General features: G+C 44.8%; 1 protein-coding gene across 1 annotated transcript in view; it reads right to left on the bottom strand.

Moving 5' to 3' along the window:
• LOC137518052 (zinc finger protein 436-like) overlaps positions 1-23724 on the bottom strand; it is a 36032-nt gene that overhangs the window by 10189 nt on the left and 2119 nt on the right. The window contains exon 2 of the mRNA XM_068235261.1: positions 22094-22193. Within this exon, the coding sequence (XP_068091362.1) occupies positions 22094-22193 (100 nt within the window). The remainder of the gene's footprint in view (positions 1-22093; positions 22194-23724) is intronic.

The raw sequence follows: 23724 nt of genomic DNA, 5'->3' as shown, positions 1-23724 counted from the left end.
GCTTAGCCCTGCACCCTGTGTAGTTTAAGTGCAAAGTGCTCCTTCCTACAGGGAGGCAGCCGTTTTTTTTGTGAAGTCTGGGGGTAGTGGCACGGCAAACATTGGTCAGAGGGTACAACACACAGAACTTCTAGCAGAGCTGGTATCGCGATGAAGTTCTAGATAAGTAAATGCGATAATGAGTAGGAGCATTGCAGGCTCACCTGCAAAGCAGCATCAGGTGTGGCATCCGTAATCTGTGCATGCGACGGCCGCGCATGGACAGATGAGGGGGGATGTGGAGTGAGCTGCAATGGGGTGAGAGCTTCCAAAGGTGAAGCGAGCTTCCAAAGGTGAAGTCTGCGGGAGCATATTGTAAACAGGTAAGTACTGAGGATAGTACTGAGGTAGGGGGGTGAAGTTTAACTCCAATCTACCAATAAGAGTAAACAGAGTTCATGAGAACCATAAAGCAACGAGATCAATTACGGTATATATTGATCAATTTAAAGTGTAAAGAGTACAAGCCGCAGGGCGAATCCCAAATCATTAATAAGAATTGATTTGTTTGTATTTCGATTTCAGGTGTTTGGCAATATGGAATTGAGACAGCTGCAGTGCTGGCAGCAAAGATGGAGATGTCAGTCGGATAAGCGAAAGGTTCCAGATGCCAATCTAAGCTTGGAGGAACACGAGATTCCTGAAATCGGAAAGAGACTAAAACACGAGATTCCTGAAATCGGAAAGAGACTAAAACACGAGATTCCTGAAATTGGAAAGAGACTAAAACACGAGATTCCTGAGATCGGAAAGAGACTAACAAAACAGTCTGAGCAAAGCATAATGCAAAGTGCTAATGTTTTTCTTTCCCAAGGTGGTGCTTTTATAATGAAGAGTACCATGCTGATGGTGATCCTAGGTTGCCATTCCGTCCTAGGAGAACGAAGAGAGGACATTCTCATGTATAATAAGGGGTTAATGAGAATGCAAGGCCCAAGCATGTTAATGTTGGGTGACAAAGGTACTGATCCTTTCACACCTCCCTCTGATTGGCACAGATGGACCAAGCAGGGATGGAGGGAAAGAGCACTTGTGCCAGGAGAAAACAAATTTCATGGCACAATGTGGGTGAAAGGTCTGAAGGGTCAGGTGTGCGGGCAGTGGGGATTGAATGGCAGTGTAAATCTGCTATTTAATACCACACTCCCAGAATCGACGCACCGATCCAAAGGTTGGTTAAAAGGTACATTGCAGTACAATGGGTACGTGCAAAAGGTGGAGTGTGTGATTCAGGGGTACCTTGTCTTGGTTATGCAGAGTGAGATGGTTCCAGATTGGAGAGGAACGAGTAGGAGGCGTCAATTCTCCTGCCGGAGAGACGCGGGGGACAACATCACACTCTGGAGCTACCAACAGAGAGTGCCTCTGAAACAACTTTACACACGTAAAGGCTGGAAAGCCGAGGGTGGGTGGTTCTCGAAACAAGAAGTAAAAATCGAGATCAAGCCACATTTCCAGGTGACAAAGAGGGTGGGGAGAGCGGTCCCGGGGGAGGGAAAGCCCACACAGGGAACCCCATTCACACCACACGGGTCACAACAGGGGACGATATTACACAGTCCATATGCAACAGCTTATCCTCATGATAGTTGGGTAAGTGAAGAGGTACTCTTAATCGAACGATTGCAGAGAGTACAATCTTCCCGACCTCAGGTACATAGTGTGCCTCAGGACATAAGGGGGGAAGAGGTCCAATCAGGACAGCTGGGGACATATTTTGTCAGCGAGAGATTGGACAAGGGGAGGTATATTAATCTTTCTGGAGAAGGATCTTTTGCATGGCAGCTTCGAGATGTTTGGGTGAACAAATGGAAACGGTGCAACATTCCTTTAGGCACCGCCACTTCCTTAGTTCCAACCTCAACCCAGGTCTTACACCAGGACCTGAGAGGTCAACCTTTTTTGGTGCTAGACGGCGAGGTGAAGCAAGTAGAGTTGTCCTCATGCGGGCAATTCTTGCAGAAGTACCTGCGTTGGCCGGGGCAAGTCAAATTTAGTGAAGAAGCCTGCAGGCTCAATAACGCAGAATGCGAGGCTACCATTCAAAAGATCCACCCTGAAGCCCAACCGATAGTTCCGGTGGCGGAAGGAAAGGTTTAGTTTTTTAACATAAGTTCTAATGATACATTCAAGGTATATTCTCATAATTGTTCCGATAAGGGGGAGTTTCCAAGGGGAACATATTGTGGGAGCGGAGATCCCATATGGATCCAGTCATCCAGGTTGGATGACGTTGTTTCTCAAATTGTTAAGAGAACTCTAAAGTGCAAAGTTTCACGGGTAGTTCCCGTCCTGAAAGAGAACATGACATGGGACAAAGGGGAACAGGTTTTGATCCAAGACGACCACATTTTGTTACAAAGGTTAAACAAACAGTACACTAAGTTAGAGGTAAGATTTCACCATGATACAGGTGATCTTCACGAGGTAGAATACAAAAACGAGCAGGTGAGTTCCAGTCTGACCTGGTGGAAAAAGGTTCCGGTGATGTTCCAGGGACACTCGGACTGGGCCTCTGCGGTTCCAAAGTTCTTTCTACACCCACTGGTCGTCTGGATGGGGATGACAACTTTAGGCATCATTATCCAGGTGAGGTTGCATGTTAAAATTACGTAAAACAAATTAACCTAGTCCAGAGATTGGTGCCTCATAAACAATCTCCTGAACCGATATTTTCAAATTAAGGGATATACAGGGTTACGGGTATAGGTTTAGTAGTACCTGTGATGGAGCTGATTGTATAAAGGCGTTCTTTTAGAAGGCACCTGGCACTGCTCCCTTGAGTAACAACCAAACGAGTTTCACTTTTCTGTGGTCATGCAAGTTTGTGAGTGACACGGAAGTGACGCAAATGCTGAGCATGTGGTATAGAGGGACTTAGAAGTAGGGCCTCCCCAGAGAGCCTGGTTACAGGAAGACCAAGAGGTCTTGCTCTCTCTCTTCCAGGGGTAATCGCCGAGAGCAGAGAAGTTGTGTGAGCACGAACATCGAGAAGTGAAACATAAAAGAAAAGAAACCAGGTACTGGGAGGTTCAGACGCTGGGATCTGCGGGTCAAGCCGTTTTAGGGGGGATTGTTATAATTTAAGTAGGCCTCAGTTACTTGGCCTGAGTTTTATGTAAAAGGCTTGTCCGCAGTGTATGCCTTTAAAATAAATAGAGGTTTTGTGATGCAGGCAGAGGCATCTCAGGGTCTGCGTGTAGCAGAGGATACACGCAGATACTGAGAACATGTTCCTAAAAGAAGGCCATCGGACTACTCTGACCTCAACCACAGGAACAGAAAACATTGGCCATGTTTACTAACCATCCACGGTCCTGCATATAGGCCAAATGCCTCATTGATTATTAATCAAGTAGGTGTGTATGATGACACCACGAGTGGGTCCACCAATAATCTGGTCTAGGGGGTGGCGAAGATGATGTCATATTTAACTCTTTCCTAGTCAGTATTAAAGGCTGAGGGAGCTACGAGAGGTCACTTCTGCTTCTGCTTCTTCCTTCTGCACTAGCTAGCAAGGCTGACTGGGACGACTTCTAAGCATGTTCTTCCTTTCTGTAATCTGATATAATGTATGCTGTACATAGGTAGTTTAGTGTAACGTAGTTAGGAAGAAGGTACCTGATAGACTCCAGCAGGGAGTCTAATCACGAGCTTGTAATGCAACATGAAGATTGGCATGGCTAGGATATGATGTATGTATCTATCTGCATTCCTGTTTCCTGAATAAATAACGTAAACATTGAAGAAGCCTGAGAAAGTCTATATCCTGTTTGCGGTGTGGAGAGTCAAGTGATCTCACAGTCTGTGAGACGATGGTGTCGAAGCAAGGTGATTAGAACAGTTTATAACATTGTTCAGTCTCCCCACACTGCTGTGTTACTGTTGTTCAGTCTCCCCACACTGCTGTGTTACTGTTGTTCAGTCTCCCCACACTGCTGTGTTACTGTTGTTCAGTCTCCCCACACTGCTGTGTTACTGTTGTTCAGTCTCCCCACACTGCTGTGTTACTGTTGTTCAGTCTCCCCACACTGCTGTGTTACCGCTGCCCCATCTCCACACACTGCTGTGTTACCATTGTTCAGTCTCCCCACACTGCAATCTTACTGCCAAATAATCGCAAATGCCTTCTGTTTTAAGAATGCAACCTTCTGTTTTGCATAACATCTTAGTAAGGGGGCTTTTTGATCTTTTGTAGCCCCTTACACACTCCTATGAGTTCTGGTTCACCGTCCAGGACAGGAACTTCCTGGGCAATCTGTGACATAAATAGAGCAGCTGTCTGCTTTTTACTTAACATCGCCACATAGAGCCTGACAGGAGCAGTGGCACTGGATGAAATAAAAGTGCCAGCTTTCCAAATGACTCAGTACTGATGTCTGCGGATGTAGATGAGGATAAAGGCCTGTTTCCTCTGGGTTCTGTGTCCGTTTTCGAACTGGATGTGTGCTATGGAAAGCTGCAGTATGCCTTTCAGAACCGCATTAGATTCAGACGGCATGTTATTGACAGAATAGGCAGAGTTTCCCCGTGTGACTCGGATGCGGGAAACCGTTGCGTATTCCGCAATAGTGGAAACTTCCTGTTGTCAGGGCTGAATATGCGTCTGTACAGCCTCTGCCCAGCGATGTTGCCTGAGGGGTCATATCCCGATCCATGTGGTGCTACATCAGCCAAGTGTGTGTACGGGTCTTAAAGGATACCCGAGGTGACATGTGACACGATGAGATAGACATGTGTATGTACAGTGCCTAGCGCACAACTATGCTGTGTTCCTTTTTTAATTGCTCTGCCTGAAAGAGTTAAATATCAGGTATGTAAGTAGCTGACTCAGTCCTGACTGACAGGAAGTGACTATAGTGTGACCCTCACCGATAAGAAATTCCAATTATAAAACACTTTACTAGCAGAAAATGGCTTCTGAGAGCAGGAAAGAGAAAAAAAGGGTCAATAGTTTATAGATTTTAGCTCTGGCATACTTCAATGAATGTGTCATTGAGCAAAAACAATAAAACAGTTAAAACGTTAAAAGTAGATAGAACATAAAATAAAACTGGAATATCTTAAAAAGTCATTTTAGGAGAAGGAAGATAGATACAATTGTTTATGTCATTCGTTTATTTTCACTTCTGGTGTCCTTTAAAGGATACCAGAGTTGAAATTAAAAAGTGAAACCAAGGTGAGAGTTCTATGGAGGCTGCCTTTTAAAGTGACTCAAATATTAAAAATTAAAAAGATTTTATACATACCTGGGGCTTCCTCCAGTCCCATCCCCCTGGATCTCTCCCACGCCGCCGTCCTCTGCTGCCTGAGAACCGGGTCCCTACACTTCCGTCAGTCGGAGCCAGTCAAGCGTAAGAGAAGTGCGCTGTTTGCGTATCTCTCCAGCAGCCGCTGGAGAGATACGTAGAGGGCGCACTTCTGCGTAGGCTGAGTCCGATGACGTCAGTGACGGGACCCAGTTCTCCTAGCTGCGGGCAGCGGAGGACGGCAGTGTGGGAGCGATCCAGGGGGATGGGGCTGGAGGAAGCCCCAGGTATGTATAAAATCTTTTTGCTTTTCATATCTGGTACCCTTTAAGCAATACCAGTTGCATGGCTGTCCTCTGATCCTCTGCCTCTAATGCTTTCAGTCATAGACCCTAAACAAGCATGCAGATGATCAGGTGTTTCTGACATTATTGTTAGTTGCATGCCTGTTTCCGAAGGGCTGCCATTCAACTGGAAGTGTTTAAAAGGAAATAAATATGGCATCCTCCATATCCTTCTCACTTCAGTTGTGCTATAATTTGTAGTCATCAACCCCAAATTTAATACCATATAAAACTAATTGATTTCTTGAGCAAAGGGAGTTTGAAAAGGAAAAAAAAACTTTTTTTTTTTTAAATTTGAAATAATTAAAGTGCATTTTTTTTTTACGACTCCAAGCACCCAAAAATTGCTCCGACTCCTCGACTCCACAGCCCCGCCGTGGTGAGTTCTGCAGCAGAGTTTATGCTCCACTTTAATCCGGTGCCTTCTCCCAATCATCTGCTATGCACCTGTACCATGTGACCAGATGGGATGGTCACATATATGCCATCGCGTCATGACATACAGGCAGGCGTCCGACAGCAATGGAGAGGATACACAGGAGGAGTGTAGCAGCAGAGGTGAGTCTATGCCTCCACTGCACAGCCCAGGAGAAGCATGTGAGGCGGGGGGAGACCTGGGCTCCTGGCATGCAAGGCGGCTGCACAGATTTCCAATAGATTTCATGCTGAAATCTGTGTACAGTAAACTGGCAGCAATAGATCTCTATCTTATCAGATTCGGTCAGAAAGGGATCTGTCTGATGGGACCATTGTGCTAATCAAAGCACAAAACGTTGATCCTGCACCTGCTGGATCAGGAACATTTTCAGCTGAGGGAGCCATAAATGCCATATATTTTAAAATGTATTTCCGTGAGAGCCATACAATATGTTTCAAACGGAGACAGTGTGCATGCACAGCAGAGGGCTCACGTCCCTGTTGCCAAGGTGATGTGTATACAGTTGATCTGCCGGGCAGCGGTAGTGTCAGACACGTCTTCAGTTTATTTTGGGTTTCAGCAACATCAGCAATTTCCCTGAGAGCCTGACAGGAGACATACCGACTAACAGCTTGTACAATTAGCTGGCTGACTTGGGGGTTGATTCACTTTGTAGGACGAGATCACAGCACTTTGGCCCAATAGGCTGCCTGTCAAGTGACAGGCAGCCTATTGGGCCAATCAAAGTGCAGGGATCTCATCGTACAAAGTCACTGGAACCGACAGGGCTCAGAGTGGGACAATTGAAGCGGCAGTTCGTTTAGGGGAGAGCGCAAGAAAGTTAGTGGTGCATGCTACAGCAGTAGCGTGCCTACTTTTACTTGCGCTGTCACACTAAGCTGTGCTGCTTGAGCAGTGTAGCTCAGTGAATCAACCCCTACTGATTTGTCTGTGAGCCGGATGTAGCCATCAAGAGAGACACATCTGGCTCCTGAGCCATAGGTTCCCTACCCCTGCTTTAATGTCATCTCAAGTATCCCTCAATACATACATACAGCATAGTCCCCGTTATCCAGAACTCAGGCAACCGGAAGTCTCAACTAAGGCTTGGAGGCTTTGCAGTGCATAACATACTTTCCGAGCCTCCAGCGATGCTTCCTAACCTTCCTGTACCTCCTAGTGGCTTTCCGGTGTCCATGCACTGTGGGGGGGTTTCAGCACATGTGTCCGGCATCAGACGAACCCTGCCGGTGCCCAGATAGTGGGGACTTTGCTGTGTTTGTTATGTGCACACCATATCTGTCAATGTATTTCAAACATTACCGTGAACGGCCTTCTATGGGGCTAGCAGGAGATCGCGGGCACTGATGCGCACACCTATCCACTTAAAAGGCGGAGCCCCGCACCGCCTTCAGTCTCCCATCAGCGATTGCCGCTCGGAGACTGTTAGACTGCGAAACCACCGTCTTATTAGGCTGTGCAGCGCTGCGATCTGCATCAGCGCTGTACTGGGGACAGCCGTGTGACACGACTGTCCCCCAGGACACAGGAGAGCGATCGGCTCTCATAGGCTGAAGCCTATGACAGCTGATCCCCGTGACTGGCTGGCTGGGGGGAGGGACGGATTTAACAAAAATAAAAAATAAATACTAGAATTTATTAAAAAGTAAAGCGCATAAATATTTATATAACTAGAAAAAATAAACACTGGGGGAGCGATCGGACCCCACCAACAGAGAGCTCTGTTGGTGGGGAGAAAAAGGGGGGGGGGGGTGGGGGCGTGGGAGCCCTTAAAGCTGCAGTGGCCAATTTAACAAAAAATGGCCTGGTCTTTAGGGGGGTTCAACACTGCGGTCCTCAAGTGGTTAATTAACTATTAATACTTATTCAGACTTATGTATATAAAATGTGGTTTGATTGCTTTTTTACACTCGAAACATACTATAATAGACTTTGACAAGCTGAAGGGGCCCTGAGGCCTAATAAAGTACCCTTTCTAGGATATGTGTCCCATGTGGTGAAAACTTAGGTGGTATGATACACTGTGCAACTTTGGATGTTTTCTCTGAGCACTAACCTATGATTCATACAGGACTGTTGCAATTACTCCTAAAAATAGATGCATGATGCAGTGCACTGCTTTTTGATGTTGTTCTACTGGGCTATATCTATTTCAGGCTGAGTGTGAAGATTTCAAAGGTTGGCGAGTGTCTGGATAGATCTACAGAGGGAGTTTGAGTGGAGGGGAGAAGCACGTGAAAAATCCTGCATGCATAAGAGGGAAGAGGTGAATAAGGTGGCTGAATGGAGAAGAACATCAGCAGGCTGGGTTTAGAATGTGATCTAGGAATGAGAGCAGTATACTGAGGAGCAGCACTGGTGAGCACTTTGTAGGCATGAGTTAGTAGTCTTAAAGCCGACCTGAACTCAGAACTTCCTCTCTGCTCTAAAAGATAAGCAACAGCATAATAACCGTTAAAGAAAAAACATTTATTTTGTTACAGCGGATACAAATCCTGCAACAAATCTGTAGTTTGTCTACTTCCTGCTTTCACAGAAGAAGATATATGGTTAAAATCCTGCGTTTACAACTTAGCTGCTCTGCAGATATTCCTGATCTCACTCAGCTGAGAGATCAAATTACACTTGTGATCAGTCACAAATGAGAGGGAATTAGGCTAAACTCTCTAAATATATACAGGGGGCATTTCTTTGTTTTCCTTCTGTCCTGTGCAAGAGTTCAGGTCCACTTTAACCTCCTTGGCGGTAGCCCCGAGCTACAGTCGGGGCAGAAAAACCACAGGTCAAAGCGGTAACCCCAACCTCCCGCCAGCGGTTCTAGCAATGCGCGCAGCGGGCGTTTCATCTCACCTCCCAGGAAGTCCAGACGTCGGCCGCCATTCTTCTTCCTCTCCTCCAAGGCTCTGCTTCCCCCTGGTGAGATCGCCATCTGTTGTCATGATGACAGCCAGCAATCTATACTGTAGAGTTACAGTGCCACCCGGAGGACGGATGGAGAACTTCAGCACTGGAGCCAGGGAGGTGAGTGATTGCTGCGCTGCTGCAGACTCTCTGCTGGGATGATTTTTTTCATTATTTTAGGGTCTAAAAGCACATGAAAAAATTGTACCGCTTTTAGACCTTAAAATCAGAAAGAATCACAGTGCCAGGGAGGTTAAAGGACAGCTGAAGTGAGAGGGACATGGAGGCTGACATATTTATTTCCTTTTAGTGCAAACTGCCTGGCTGTCCTGCTGATCCTCAACCTCTAATACATTTAGTCATAGTCCCTGAACAAGCATGCAGATCAGGTGCTCGGACTGAAGTGTGGCTGGATTAGCCAGATGCTTGTTTTAGATGTGATTCAAACACTACTGCAGCCAAACAGATCAGCATGACTGCCAAGCAGCTAGTATTGTTTAAAAGCAAATCAATAGGTCATCCTCCCTATCCCTCTCAGTTCATGTGTGCTTTAACCCTTTCCATTCCTATATTGGGACTAATGTCAGACACTGGCCTTTTCCTCTATAGGCCCGATGTCGGTCACAGTCCATTACAGAAAAAAGCGGCTGCGGCTAGATGGCGATAAATGGGTCATGGGTGATCCAGAAAATAAAAGCATTGTAAAGGGTTAAAGGGGGCCTGAACTCAGAGGAGATAAGCAACAGCATAAAAATATTTCAATGAAGACATTTCTTTGTTACAGCGGATACAAATCCTGCAATAAATCTGCAGTGCATCCACTTCCTGCTTTCATGCAAACAGACATAGGGTTAACCCGTGGGTTGTTTTACCTTGTGGACGAGTGGAAGTTTCACATTTCAGCGCTCCTCCCTTTCATTCCCCCATACCTTTATCACTACTTATCACAACAACATTAGCTATATCTTGTTTTTCCGCCACCAATTAGGCTTTCTTTGGGTGGTACATTATGCTAAGAATTATTTTATTCTAAAAGCAATTTAATGGTAAGAATAAGAAAAAAAATGGCCATTATAGTTTTGAAATAAAACGTAAAACTGTGTATAAAAGTCACACATTTTATTTGCCCATTTGTCCCGGTTATTGCAACGTTTTTAAATTATATTCCTAGTACAATGTATGGTGATTGGTGACAATATTTTATTTGGAAATAAAGGTGCATTTTCCCAGTTTTACATCCATCACTAATCACATGCTCATAATTTAATAATAATATACCCTCTTGACATGCATATTAAAAAAAAAACATGTTAATCCCTAATGTGTGTAGGTGTAATTTTACTATTTGGCCACAAGATGTCCTTGCGAATTATTTCCTATAAGCGTACATTTAATACGCTAAATAGGAAGTAATGCGTGGCTGTGTTATTTCGGAAGTGACGCAGGTAACTCATTGATGGCTGCGATCACGGTGGCCTAGAGGGGAGATGAATGAATGGCAACAATGTTCCCATTCATTAATCTAAAGATCGGCGGCGGAAAAGAGCGAGCGGGAGGGTGCGCGGCGGCACCATTGGAGAATGATTACTGTTTTTGAACAAAAAAAGTGATCATTCTCACCGGACATGCATGTCCGGACTTCTGTCCCCTGCCACCAATACACCCTGTTGCAGGGACCATTGCAATCGCGGGATTGCGCACGCAGCCCCCCAAAGTGCACGGATGTGAGTCTTGCGTCCCTGCGGCTAAACTAGTTAAAGTAAACCTGAACTCTTGCACAACATAGAAGGAAAAAAAAGAAATGCATCCTGTATGTATTTAGAGAGTTTAGCCTGTCAAACCCACCCTCATGTGTGACTAATCACAAGTTGTAATTTGATCACTCACCTGTGTCAGCTGACTGCCATGGCAGAGAAGTTAACAGGTAAACACAGGATGTTAACAATAGGTCTGCTTCCATGAAAGCAGGAAGTAGATATATTGACGTATTGCAGGATTTGTATCAATTGTAACAATGAAATGTTTTTCTATAAAGGTTATTATGCTGTTGTGTATTTTTTAGAGCAGAGAGGAAGTTCTGAGTTCAGGTCCCCTTTAACATCCTGTGTTTAAAAATTAGCTGCTCTGTCGAGGCAGCCAGCTGACACAGCTGAGAGATCAAATAACAGTTGTGATTAGTCATAGATGAGGGGGAATTAAACAGGCTAAACTCTCTAAATACATACAGGGTGCATTTCTCTATGCTTTCCTTCTGTCCTGTGCAAGAGTTCAGGTCCCCTTTAAGAGGGTGTATGCCACAGAAACATTAATTTACAGTACTGCGCAGGTAAGATGATGCAGTAGCAAGCTGTTCTCTATCACATCTCATGCACAGATCCTGAAGAAGTAGGGCAGGTTCTACGAAACACACAGAAGCAGTGAATGAGGTCGATGTGTGCTCTTTTTATACTCTGGCACATCTCCCTTCTTGAGTCACCTGTTTTTATGGGCGCAGTCTCTCCAGCAGAATCATTTACAATGTATTATGTAGCCTATATAAAACTGGTGCCTTTGTGCTGTCATAAATAGTTTACTGCGCAGCATTAGGGTTTCGTATACTCCCTGTGAACTGCTCCCCATTTGGCATCTGCTCACCGCAGAGCTATAATTTTGTTTTCCACGGAGCGCCTCAGAAGGAACTCATTAATTCTTGCACCATCACATTTATATCTGATGCACAGGATTAGTCACTGTTCAGACTGAAGGTGGCCATACGCTTATTGATTTTTTTGAATCGTTATTGGGCTGATTCGATCATTTGATCAAATATGCTAGAAATCGATGCTGCAAATGATTCCTGATTGACCGATTTTTACCTGATAACGGTCAATTTGGTGCGCGACACTAGCGCGCTTCTGATCTCTTGTCTCCAGTGTCTCCAGGCGCCTGTGTGACATAACAAATGCTAGAGGCCTCTAGTGGTCATGTAAGGTATTTGCCATGTTGCCCCTAGTGTTTGACCTCTATAGCATATGTCACTCAATCGCCCCGGGACTCAGCAGCCAGCGGGGAGAGAAGAGCTAGCGGCAGTGGAGAGAAGACAAGGGACACAGGAGGCACACGTGAGCGGACAGGTGCGCCAAAACTACTGTGCAACACTTGCCATTGGTCCGGGGGTACATGTTACATATTGGGGAGACCAACCAGGGGTCCATCGGTCATCAAAAAATCGAAGGCCACTACCGCCAAGCCCCCGACTGATGCCTTTCAAGCAAGATCTTTCCAGCATGCCGGGTCAACCTTTTTGATTGATTTAAGCTGGTAAATTGATCAAAATGACGATGGGCCAGCCACAATGCAAAATCAATCTCTTCCAGATTCAATCACTATGATGGAATCTGCAGGATAACAACACGGCAAATCGAGTAATGTACAGGCACCTTTACTGAGCAATATCTGGCGTTTTAAGTCTTTTTTTACGATATTTTTAAAGGAACTTGAGAGGATTATGGAGGCTGCCATCTTCCTTCTCTTATAATGAATGCTGGTTGCCTGTCTTCTGCGCTGATGATCCGCCTCTAATACCATAAGTCACTGGCCCAGAATGAGCAGCAGATCAGATGCTGTGACTCCACTGGCAGCATGCTTGTTACAGGGCTGTGACTCCAACACTACTAAAGCCAAAAGCTCAGCATGACAGCCAGGCAACTGGCATGGTTTATAAGGGAGTGAAGATTTGTGTATTTTTTTTAATGGTCAGTAGTGGTGTTATCTACACAAACCTATTCACATTTCTAATACAAATATTTTTGTTATCATATGGGGTTGGTAATTTTGTGACCGACCCCCGACCTGAAGGTCAAGCAACTTTGATTTTGGACAGCTCCACCCCTTCAGTGATGCCTTTAACTGGTCTCATAAGAGCAATTTACCCCATTTCACTTGACAGGCAGCCTATTTGGCCAATCAGAGTGCAGGGATAACGTCCTTTAAAGTGATTGGACCTCCAGGGGCTGAGAGCAGGAGGAGTGGAGCGCTCGTTGTTTTCAGGGTGAGTGGGCGTAATTTACTAGCTCTTGCTATCCTATGCATAGCGTGCGCTGAGTGCTCGCTCCCCTGACTGAGCCTGATTACGCAGGCTACTCTGCCATTTGCACGCATAGCATGCAGGGAGGGAGAACACATTAAGTGGCAGTGATTCACTATCGCACGTAAGTCGCTAACTCGCGCTGTTACGCTGTGCTATGGTTAGTGATTCAAGCCCTATGGACCAAAAAAATTGAAGAACGAAGTTTCAACAATTATTTCAAAATAATCACGTGACAATTAAGCCTCTAACACACACACACACGGGGTGGGGAGAGAACAATGTGGTTGCTAAACTGCTAAAACTTTATGTGGCACAGGGAGGGGAGTGCAATACACCGGTGCATGCGCTGGATTCCTGTCCAACGCAGTTCTGAACAGCCACATGTCATCTAGTGTGTGTACCTAGCTAAAGCCCTGTATACACGCTAGATAAAACCTGACCTTTGCCAATAAGCCAGCATATGTACAGCAGGCCCCAAAGCCCCTCAACTGCTTGATTAAGAGCATTGTTCTGTCTGTCGGCACCCCCCCCCCCACACACACACAGAACGCATCACTATTGCACAGTGTCGGCCACGCAATGTCACGAAAGGGTTCGGTACGTGTGTACAAGGCTTAATGCCTGGCATACACGGCCCAGATTCTTCTTATCAATCGAGCCGCTGATAGCTCGATAATTTCCGACATGTCCGATCACCGCGTGGATCGATTTCCCGGCTCGATCCTCGCAGGCAGACAATAGGCAAAAACGAAGGGTTGATAAGCACTGAGAAGGAAGTGCCCGCGGGGACGAACGGGAATCGATCCGCGCGCACGAGCGGTGACGCGCCGGCATCGAGCCGCTGGCTCGATACCAGTGCAAAAACGAGCCGTGTATGCCCAGCATTAGAGCTATTGTGTTATCTCTAAAGACAATAGAGGTTGACCTTTGCCTGTTTGTCACTGCTAACACAACTAAGGTAGTAAACAAAATAAGACAAAAAAAAAAAAACTGTCTTAGGGCTGAGACACACCAGAAAAGCTCCCCAATCGCTAGAGGTTTCAAAAGCTCTTCCCAATGTAATGCTGTGTTTTTTTTTTACAAAACCTCATTGCTCCAGTGTGCACAGACACATAGGATAACATTAGCAGCAGATTTAAAAACTCAAATCGCTCAGAAAAACTCCTCTGGTGTGCACCAGGCCTTAAAGCGGACCTAAACAAAACATTTTTTTAATTCAAAATATTTAGTTGCACCACTCTGACACATACAAAGATAAATAAACACTCCTTCAAGCCTATGAGCATTTCAGTGCATACTTTTCACCCTTCTCTTTTCATAACTAGGGTTATACAGGTGGCAGCCATTACTTCTGAGCTTAGTAGGAGGTTTTAGATCATGGGTGTGTTTGTCATCAGCTACCCTCCCTCACAGGGGCGTCGTCTATGTGAAATCTCACACAAGCTGAGATCACCTCCCCTGTGACATCATCAGTAGCAGCCTTTGTTTTTGTTTTTATCTCCTCCACCAGTCTGCCGGATTCTGTCCCAGCAAAATGAATGGAAGGGAGGGGTTCCTCCAATAAATGTAAAATATTTTATATTTGCCATCATGCAGCTGAAAAAAGGCTGCTATTTATTATTATTATAAGTTAGAAAATAGATTTTATTTCTGAAATCTTGTATTTTTATTTTGGGTCCACTTTAAGGTGCGTACACACGTCCAACTTTACGCCTGTTTATCGTTTAAACTGTTCGTTTGAATGGCGTGCAAAAAATGATGTCTTGTACACACTGACCGACTAAGCAGCTGATATGCTAATTTATATGACGTTTAACCAACTTGCTAATGGACAATGGACTGGATAGACCAATGGGCTAGATTAAACGACTGATCAAACGACTGTATGTTTGAATGTTTATTAGTTGGACAAACGACTAGAAGTTGTTTGTACACACTTACGGACCAGACAGTTGTTTGAACGACAGTTGGACCAACTGATCCGCCAACCGGCTGTTATCAGTCGCTCGACTCCGCGTACACACATCCAACTTGACGTTCAAACGACAAGTCGGACGACAAATTGGGCGGAAAAACAGGACGTTTGTACTATACCTGGTACACACCAGGCAATTTTCCACCAGATAAACAGGTTGAATCAATTATTTCTGACAGGTCTGATCGTTTTTATGATTTCCCATGGTGTTTTCTGATCGTTTTTTGTATAGAAGTGATCGGAAAATCAATCAGAAACAAAGATCGGAAATCAAATCAGTCCTGCTGGAAATATTCGATTTGACCAGTCTATCTGATGGGTGTAACTGTAAATGTGGCCATACATCATGCGATTTTGGTGGAAGAGATAGATCTCTCGGTGATCGAATCTGAACGGTGAGAGATTGTTGGGTGCCTTAAACCGCAGGCTGATTCCCGATCAATTTCAGCATAAAATCTTTTGGGAATTAGCCTAGTGACACCATTTCTGCCCACGTTGCCCCAAATGTTAGATGGTCCCCCAGTGCATTAACACTTTACTCTGTGTCCGCTGACACTAAACCCCCGATACCTTAAACGTCCATTTGAAATCACTCCGCAATACAGAAGTGTTCACTCCAGCCTAACTACCGCTTTCAGCAATCTCTCAAAAAAAAAAAAAATCAAAAAAGAAGTTACAAAGTCCAGAGGCTTACTGTATCCTCCTCGCCCTTGCCAGACAAGGCTGGATTTATACTTTATGTGCCTCTAGGCCAAGTATGTTGTTGCTTTTCTTTCTTGTGCAGCAGCCTCATCTTCCATGTGTATGATCCATGTACTGCAGCCCCTTTCCCATACCATGTGCAGCCCCCTCTTCCATGTGTATCATCCATGTACAGCAGCCCCTCCCGCCCCATGTGGAGCCGCCTCTTCCATGTGTATCATCCATGTACAGCAGCCACTCTCATTCCATGTGTATCCCTCTTCCATGTGTATCATCCATGTGCAGCCTCCTCTCCCATGTGAATCATCCATGTACAGCAGCCCCTCCCATTACATGTGCAGCCCCCTCTTCCATGTGTATCATCCATGTACAGCAGCCCCTCCCATTCCATGTGCAGCCCCCTCTTCCATGTGTAACATCCATGTACAGCAGCCCCTCCCATTCCATGTGCAGCCCCCTCTTCAATGTGTATCATCCATGTACAGCAGTGCCCCCCATTCCATGTGCAGCCCCCTCTTCAATGTGTATCATCCATGTACAGCAGTGCCCCCCATTCCATGTGTAACATCCATGTACAGCAGCCCCTCCCATTCCATGTACAGCCCCCTCTTCCATGTGTAACATGCATGTACAGCAGCCCCTCCCATTCCATGTACAGCCCCCTCTTCCATGTGTATCATCCATGTACAGCAGCCCCTCCCATTCCATGTGCCGCCCCCTCTTCCATGTGTATCTTCTATGCACATCAGCCCCCTCCCATTCCATGTGCCACCCCTCTTCTATGTGTATCATCCATGTACTGTAGCCCCCTCCCCTTCCATGTGTAGCCCCCTCTTCCATGTGTAACATCCATAGTTACATAGTTATTTTGGTTGAAAAAAGACATACGTCCATCGAGTTCAACCAGTACAAAGTATAACACCAGCCTGCTCCCTCACATATCCCTGTTGATCCAGAGGAAGGCGAAAAAACCCTTACAAGGCATGGTCCAATTAGTCCCAAAAGGGAAAAATTCCTTCCCGACTCCAGATGGCAATCAGATAAAATCCCTGGATCAACATCATTAGGCATTATCTAGTAATTGTAGCCATGGATGTCTTTCAACGCAAGGAAAGCATCTAAGCCCCCTTTAAATGCAGGTATAGAATTTGCCATAACAACTTCTTGTGGCAATGCATTCCACATCTTAATCACTCTAACTGTAAAGAACCCTTTCCTAAATAAATGGCTAAAACGTTTTTCCTCCATGCGCAGATCATGTCCTCTAGTCCTTTGAGAAGGCCTAGGGACAAAAAGCTCATCCGCCAAGCTTTTATATTGCCCTCTGATGTATTTATACATGTTAACTAGATCCCCTCTAAGGCGTCTTTTCTCTAGACTAAATAAAGCCAGTTTATCTAACCTTTCTTGGTAAGCGAGACCTTCCATCCCACGTATCAATTTTGTTGCTCGTCTCTGCACCTGCTCTAAAACTGCAATATCTTTCCTGTAATGTGGTGCCCAGAACTGAATTCCATATTCCAGATGTGGCCTTACTAGAGAGTTAAACAGGGGCAATATTATGCTAGCATCTCGAGTTTTTATTTCCCTTTTAATGCATCCCAAAATTTTGTTCGCTTTAGCTGCAGCGGCTTGGCATCGAGTACGATTATTTAACTTCTTGTCGATGAGTACTCCTAAGTCCTTCTCCAAGTTTGATGTCCCCAACTGTATCCCATTTATTTTGTATGGTGCTAGACCATTGGTACGACCAAAATGCATGACTTTGTCAACATTGAATTTCATGTACAGCAGCCCCTCCCATTCCATGTGCCGCCCCCTCTTCCATGTGTATCATCCATGTACTGTAGCCCCTCCCATTCCATGTGCAGCCCCCTCTTCCATGTGCATCATCCATGTACTGTAGCCCCTCTCTTTAATAAACAGCTTCCTTGGACATCAGTTTCCCTTTTTAATGTGCTGCTCCCCAATTGCAGCCTTCATTTCATATGCAGCAGCCCCTCTTTCATGTCTAGGTGCCCCTCAGGCTGCAGCTGCCCAAGGCCCAGGTCTTGGTGGCCTTTCCATAGACCCGGCCCCGCTTCTCATTGAAGGACCCTCTGAACATATCAGACAAGAGTTTGTCAGATATGTTCTTGTGGCCGCACTCCCCAGTCTGCCAGTGCAAGTCTGTTTTGGGGGACGAATGGTCAAACTAGAGGGGGAACAGTTAAAAGCAAAACCACATGTATGGGGCAGAGATGGTGAAAGAGAGGATAATAATTCAGGCTTGAATGAGAATTGTATGCAGCTTGGATTTGCGTTCATCAAAATAGTCCGAAAGTACAAATTCCAAAAAGCATACGCTCTGCAAAATATTCATGTACAGCTGGAGTTATTTGCATCTCACCACCCGTCCCTTATCGGGAATACAAAAGTTTGCTTTCTTAGAACAGAAAGAATTTGCAATAATTCAGGTTGGAGTGAGCTTGAGATGTCTCCCAGTGCATCACTGCTGAATATATGCAAATTAACCATTGTACCCTTAGAAGCTAAACACACCTCCAGAACCGCTGGAATGCAATGATGTGTCAGCTTGTTAATTTGTGAAGAGCCATAATAATCCAACATGCATACAGACTGTTTCAGATTGATCCTCATCAGTGCATGGCATGGATTAATGTGGCTCTATGGAGTAGTGCTTGTAACACCGGGAGATACAGACTAACCAGCAAGCTCATGGTGACCCAGAACTCTTTGGAGTGTGTAAGGGGCTACAATGGTCCTAAAAGCCCCCTTACTAAGATGTTAAGAAATACACACAGGCTGAGCAAATTCCAAAATGTCTAGATAGTAGGTACGATAGGTAAGAGAACAGCAGCCTCCAAGTCTGGGGACTTGCCTTTTGTGTATTTATAAACTACAACAATAACAAACACCACATTCTGCCCAACAAACTCTCGCCAGAAGAACATGCAATACGCACATACACTCTTCGTATAAGCCAAATATTAGTGAGCCAAGTGCTCTAGTCCATGTTCTCAGGGTGATTGAAAGCACCCTTTACTAATCCATAAACAGTATGAAGAGACTGGCAGTTCTGGCAAATGACAACTCGATTCAGGCAAGCGCAAGCCAAAGTTCCGGACACAGAGGTCCTTTCTCAAAGTGTACCTGAGGCAACATGTGACATGATGAGATAAACATGTGTATGTTTAACCACTTTACCTCCACAGGTGCGGATATCTCCGTCCCTTTGCACAACCTTTAACCACCAGTGACGGAGATATCCGTACCTCCCGTCGCCGCCCGCGCTCCCGCTTGCTCATGCGCGAGCTCCCGCCCGCCGCCGCCCGCCGGGAGATCAATGAACTTGAAAAACCGTTCCCGTACGTTGATCTCTGCCCCCCAGCAATGATCGGCTGCTTCTATGAGAAGCAGCACGATCATTGTGATTTTCCCAGCCTCACTGTGCTTCCTGTAAGCGTACTTCCGGATGCTTACAGGTCGCATGAACAAAAAATTACTGTGGCCATCTTGTGGCCAAATAGTAAAACTACGCGTACGTTAAAAAGGGGCGCTGGGAAAAAAGGGCGCCGGGTTTTTAACGATAAGCATGGATAACGTTTAAAAAAATATTGTACTGTTTTTCGTTTAAAATTAATGGTTTTTAAAGTTATAAATCATTAAATAATGTGCATTAAATCGGCAATTGTAAAAACGTTAATCTTTCGTTTAAATAGTGAACCGTATAATAACGTTTAAAAAAAAAAATTACTAAGTAACCCTCCCTGTACCTACCCCTAACCCCTAGACCCCCCTGTTGATGCCTAAACCTAAGACCCCCCCTGTTGGTGCCTAAGTAACCCTCCCTGTACCTACCCCTAACCCCTAGACCCCCCTGTTAGTGCCTAAACCTAAGACCCCCCTGTTGGTGCCTAAACCTAAGACCCCCCTGTTGGTGCCTAAACCTAAGACCCCCCTGTTGGTGCCTAAACCTAAGATCCCCCTGTTGGTGCCTAAACCTAAGACCCCCCTGTTGGTGCCTAAACCTAAGACCCCCCTTTTGGTGCCTAAACCTAAGACCCCCCTTTTGGTGCCTAAACCTAAGACCCCCTGTTGGTGCCTAAACCTAAGACCCCCCTGTTGGTGCCTAAACTTAAGACCCCCCTGTTGGTTTTTTCGTTTAAAAATAATGTTATAAAAAAAATGTACTGTTTTTCGTTTAAAAATAATGTTTGAAAAAAAATATTGTACTGTTTTTCGTTTAAAAATAAAATTTAAAAATGTATAAATCATTAAATAATGTGTAATCATGAGAAACAGTAATAAAACATTAAGTCTCCGGGCGCCGCTTTTAAAACGTTAATTTTCTCCGGCGCCCTTTTTTCCTATCGGGCGCCCATTAAACGATATTTATTATAGGAGTGAATGGCGGCGCCCGATTTGTCCACTAGCCTCAGGCGCCCGAATTTACTGTTTCCTAAAACTACACCCAAAAGCATTTTTCATATACAAATACATAGTTTTACATTATAAATGAACTCATTACCTCCCACACTCCCCTAATTTTTTTTGTGTGCAATAAAAAAAAATTACAATAAAAAAAATACATAAATAGTTACCTTAGGGACTGAACTCTTAAAATATTTATGTCAAGAGGGTATAACACTGTTACTTTATAAACTATGGGCTTGTAATTAGGGATGGATGCAAAACTTAAAAAAAATGCACCTTTATTTCCAAATAAAATATCGGCGCCAAACATTGTGATAGGGACATAATTTAAATGGCGTAATAACCGGGACAAATGGGCAAATACATTTCATGGATTTTAATTACAGTAGCATGCAATATTTAAAAACTATAATGGCCGAAAACTGAAAAAATGATTTTTTCCCAAATTTTTTCCTATTTTCCCATTAAAACGCATTTAGAATAAAAAAATTCTTGGCATAATGTCCCACCTAAAGAAAGCCTAATTGGTGGCGAAAAAAACAAGATATAGTTCATTTCATTGCGATAAGTAATAATAAAGTTATAGACGAATGAATGGAAGGAGCGCTGAAAGGTGAAAATTGCTCTGGTGCTCCAGGGGTAAAACCCCTCAGTGGTCAAGTGGTTAAAACCTTTTCACCTCCCCCAGCACAAGTATCTAGGTCCCTGTATTTACACAAATATAAACAAATACAAACACTTGGTTCTGTTTCTATTTTTAGAACACACTAACTCTGTATCTCCACCTTGTGGCCAAAAAGTAAAACCACTTCCAAATACCCTATTATACACCTTCCCATAGAAAAATGAAACACATTTTCATTATTTTTTTTTTTTAAAAACCCTTCAAGGTGAAATGAGTAAAGCAGCCTAGTTATTAATGTTTTGCACTGTACATACACATGGTACAAAGAGATATAGATATGCAGAGAACCGAAGAAGGAAATATGGTGTTATGAGTGAAGAACAGAATGTAAATTTGTTTAAAGGATACCTGAAGCAAGAGGGATATGGAGGCTGCCATATTTAATTTTAAACAATACCAGTTACCTGGAAATCCTGCTGATTCTCTGCCTCTAATACGTTTCGAAACTGACCCTGAACAAGAATGCAGCAGATCAGGTGTTTATGACAAGATTAGCTGCGTGTTTGTTTCAGGTGTGTGATTCAGCACTAGTGCAGCCAACGGGATCGGCAGGACAGCCAGGCAACTGACATTATTTGAAGGTAAATAAATATGGAAGCCTCCATACACCTCTCACTTCAGGTTCCCTTTAAAGTGAATATGAGACAAAGCACACTCATGTATTTTACCATATATATCAGTGGGAACATTAGAGAAAACACCTACCTTGCTTTCTGTTTCATTCTGCACTGCTCAGCTTGCTTGTTATCAGCCCTGATAAAATCCCTGACTGAGCATTCAGTCTGGCTTCGCTCAGGAATCATTATAGCCGAGTCATTATAGCAGAGCCAGAAGGGGGCAGGCTTGGGCTTGAAAAGACATCAGAGAAGACAGACTCAGCTATAATGATTCCTGAGCAAAGCCAACCTGAATGCTCAGTAGGGGATTTTTTCAGGGCTGTTAACAAGCAGGCTGAGCAGCGAAGAATGAAACAGAGAGCAGGATAGGTGTTTTCTCTAATGTTCCCACTGATATATATGGTAAAATACATGATGGTGCTTTGTCTTTGGTTCACTTTAAATGCCTTTGCACCTCTTTTTTTCTCCATGCCTAGCCTTCTCTTCCCTTCTTGTGCCTACCCATCAATGATATCTATGCCTAACCCTCTCTGCCCCTCTCCCACCTACCAACCCCTAGCCTAGCCTTTCCTTCTTGTGCCTTCGCATCCATGCCTATCCCTCTCCAGCTCACTTCTGTCCCTCCCTTCTTCCTACCTGTGTAAGGTATTTGACAGTCGTCATCATCATCATCCGAGCCTGGAGGATCCCACATGTGTGTCCCGTCCATATGATGGTTCATAGCGTCGTTCTCACTCTGTGAAAGGAGAAACATTTTCAATAAAAGACAGAAATAACATAACACAATGGCACACAACACCCATTCATTCCCACTTCGGTGAAACTTCAGGACAGGTAAACATTTTAAGGCGTAACACCACATTGCATTCTGAGAATTTGGAAGACACTTGATCGGTACGCACACAAACAATGCAGCGTTCCCAGCGACAGTGGGGGACATTTATCAAGAGTGTCTGAGAAAAAATATTGGTAGGATGTGAGAAATCTGTGCAGAACTGTCTCAGACATCTTAAGAAATCACTAAATAGTGCAGATTCCTTTGTAAACGGTAAAGAATAGGAGGAGTTAGGGAGGTCTCTCAGACAGTGCAGTGTGTGAGAGGATTTGCTGTTGGTTATGTAACCAATACATCTGCTGTATTGCATCAATACCCAGCACTGGAAGGGTTATGCACAGAACAGCTTCACAGGACACCTGGCAGCAGGGGGAGGAGCACTTCACAAATCACGTCTAGCCTGCACTGCTGCACTATCTGTAGAACTGTTTTTAAACACTTCATAATCTGTCACAGTTTAGGAATGTATTTGCTCTTTTCTTAACTGTAGTGCAGCTCTAGAAATCCACGCTAAACTGCTGCTATTACGTAGGATTTAAAGGGAACCAGAGAGGAATGGAGCCTGAAAATAGAAAAAGATTTCATACATACCTGGGGCTTCTTCCAGCCCCAAAAGCAGGATCGCTCCCACGCCGCAGTCCTCCGCTTCCGGGTCCCGTCACTTCCGGCGGACGCGGCCAATCGTCCGCATTACAGGCGCTCCCTCCATACCCTTACACATTGCGGCTGCGCAGTAGGCAGCCACAAGCGTAAGTGTATGGAGGGAGCCCCTGTGATGCGGACAATTGGCCGCGTCCGCCGGCCGACTGGCGGTAATGACGGGACCCGGTACTGGCGGATGCAGGCAGCGGAGGACGGCGGCGTGGGAGCGATCCGTGTGTATGGGGCTGGAGGAAGCCACAGGTATGTATAAAAGCTTTTCTGTCCTCCTCTCTGGTTCTCTTTAAGAAGTTTCTTATTATCATGCAGAACCCCTGCTGGTTAGAACAGTTTAAGAAGAAAAAAACGTTGGTAATGCTTTGATAAATCTGACCCAGTGACACTGGGCAAATCTAGCTACACCCTGTCAGGATAATCTGGGCGAGGGCCAATGAGGCCAATTCTCTGCAGTACGAATGGCTAGTGGAGAGGGTGATGAGTGTTCTTGTGAAATGACTGATGAAGAGGTGGATAGCACAAATGATAGTTCCCTTGCCTGGAGTGCTGGATTCAAACACTAGGATGGGGGCCAGTTAGAGATGACCACTTATAGCAGCGCTGGATTCTGTGACCAGTAAAAAGTGCTATCCTATGGGTAGCCAGTGTCTCTGATGTTGGTGAAGTAGGACCAGGTACAGATGACCACGCTAGTCTACTTTAGGGGACCCAAATTCTCATAGGGAACAGTTCTCCAATTACAGCATTCTTTACAAAACAAAGCGCTGTGATTGGC

The sequence above is a fragment of the Hyperolius riggenbachi genome, chromosome 5, assembly GCF_040937935.1.
Source record: "Hyperolius riggenbachi isolate aHypRig1 chromosome 5, aHypRig1.pri, whole genome shotgun sequence".
Lineage (NCBI taxonomy): Eukaryota > Metazoa > Chordata > Amphibia > Anura > Hyperoliidae > Hyperolius > Hyperolius riggenbachi.
The sequence above is the reverse complement of the archived record's forward strand: the minus strand, read 5'-3'. Positions and strand labels throughout refer to the sequence as shown.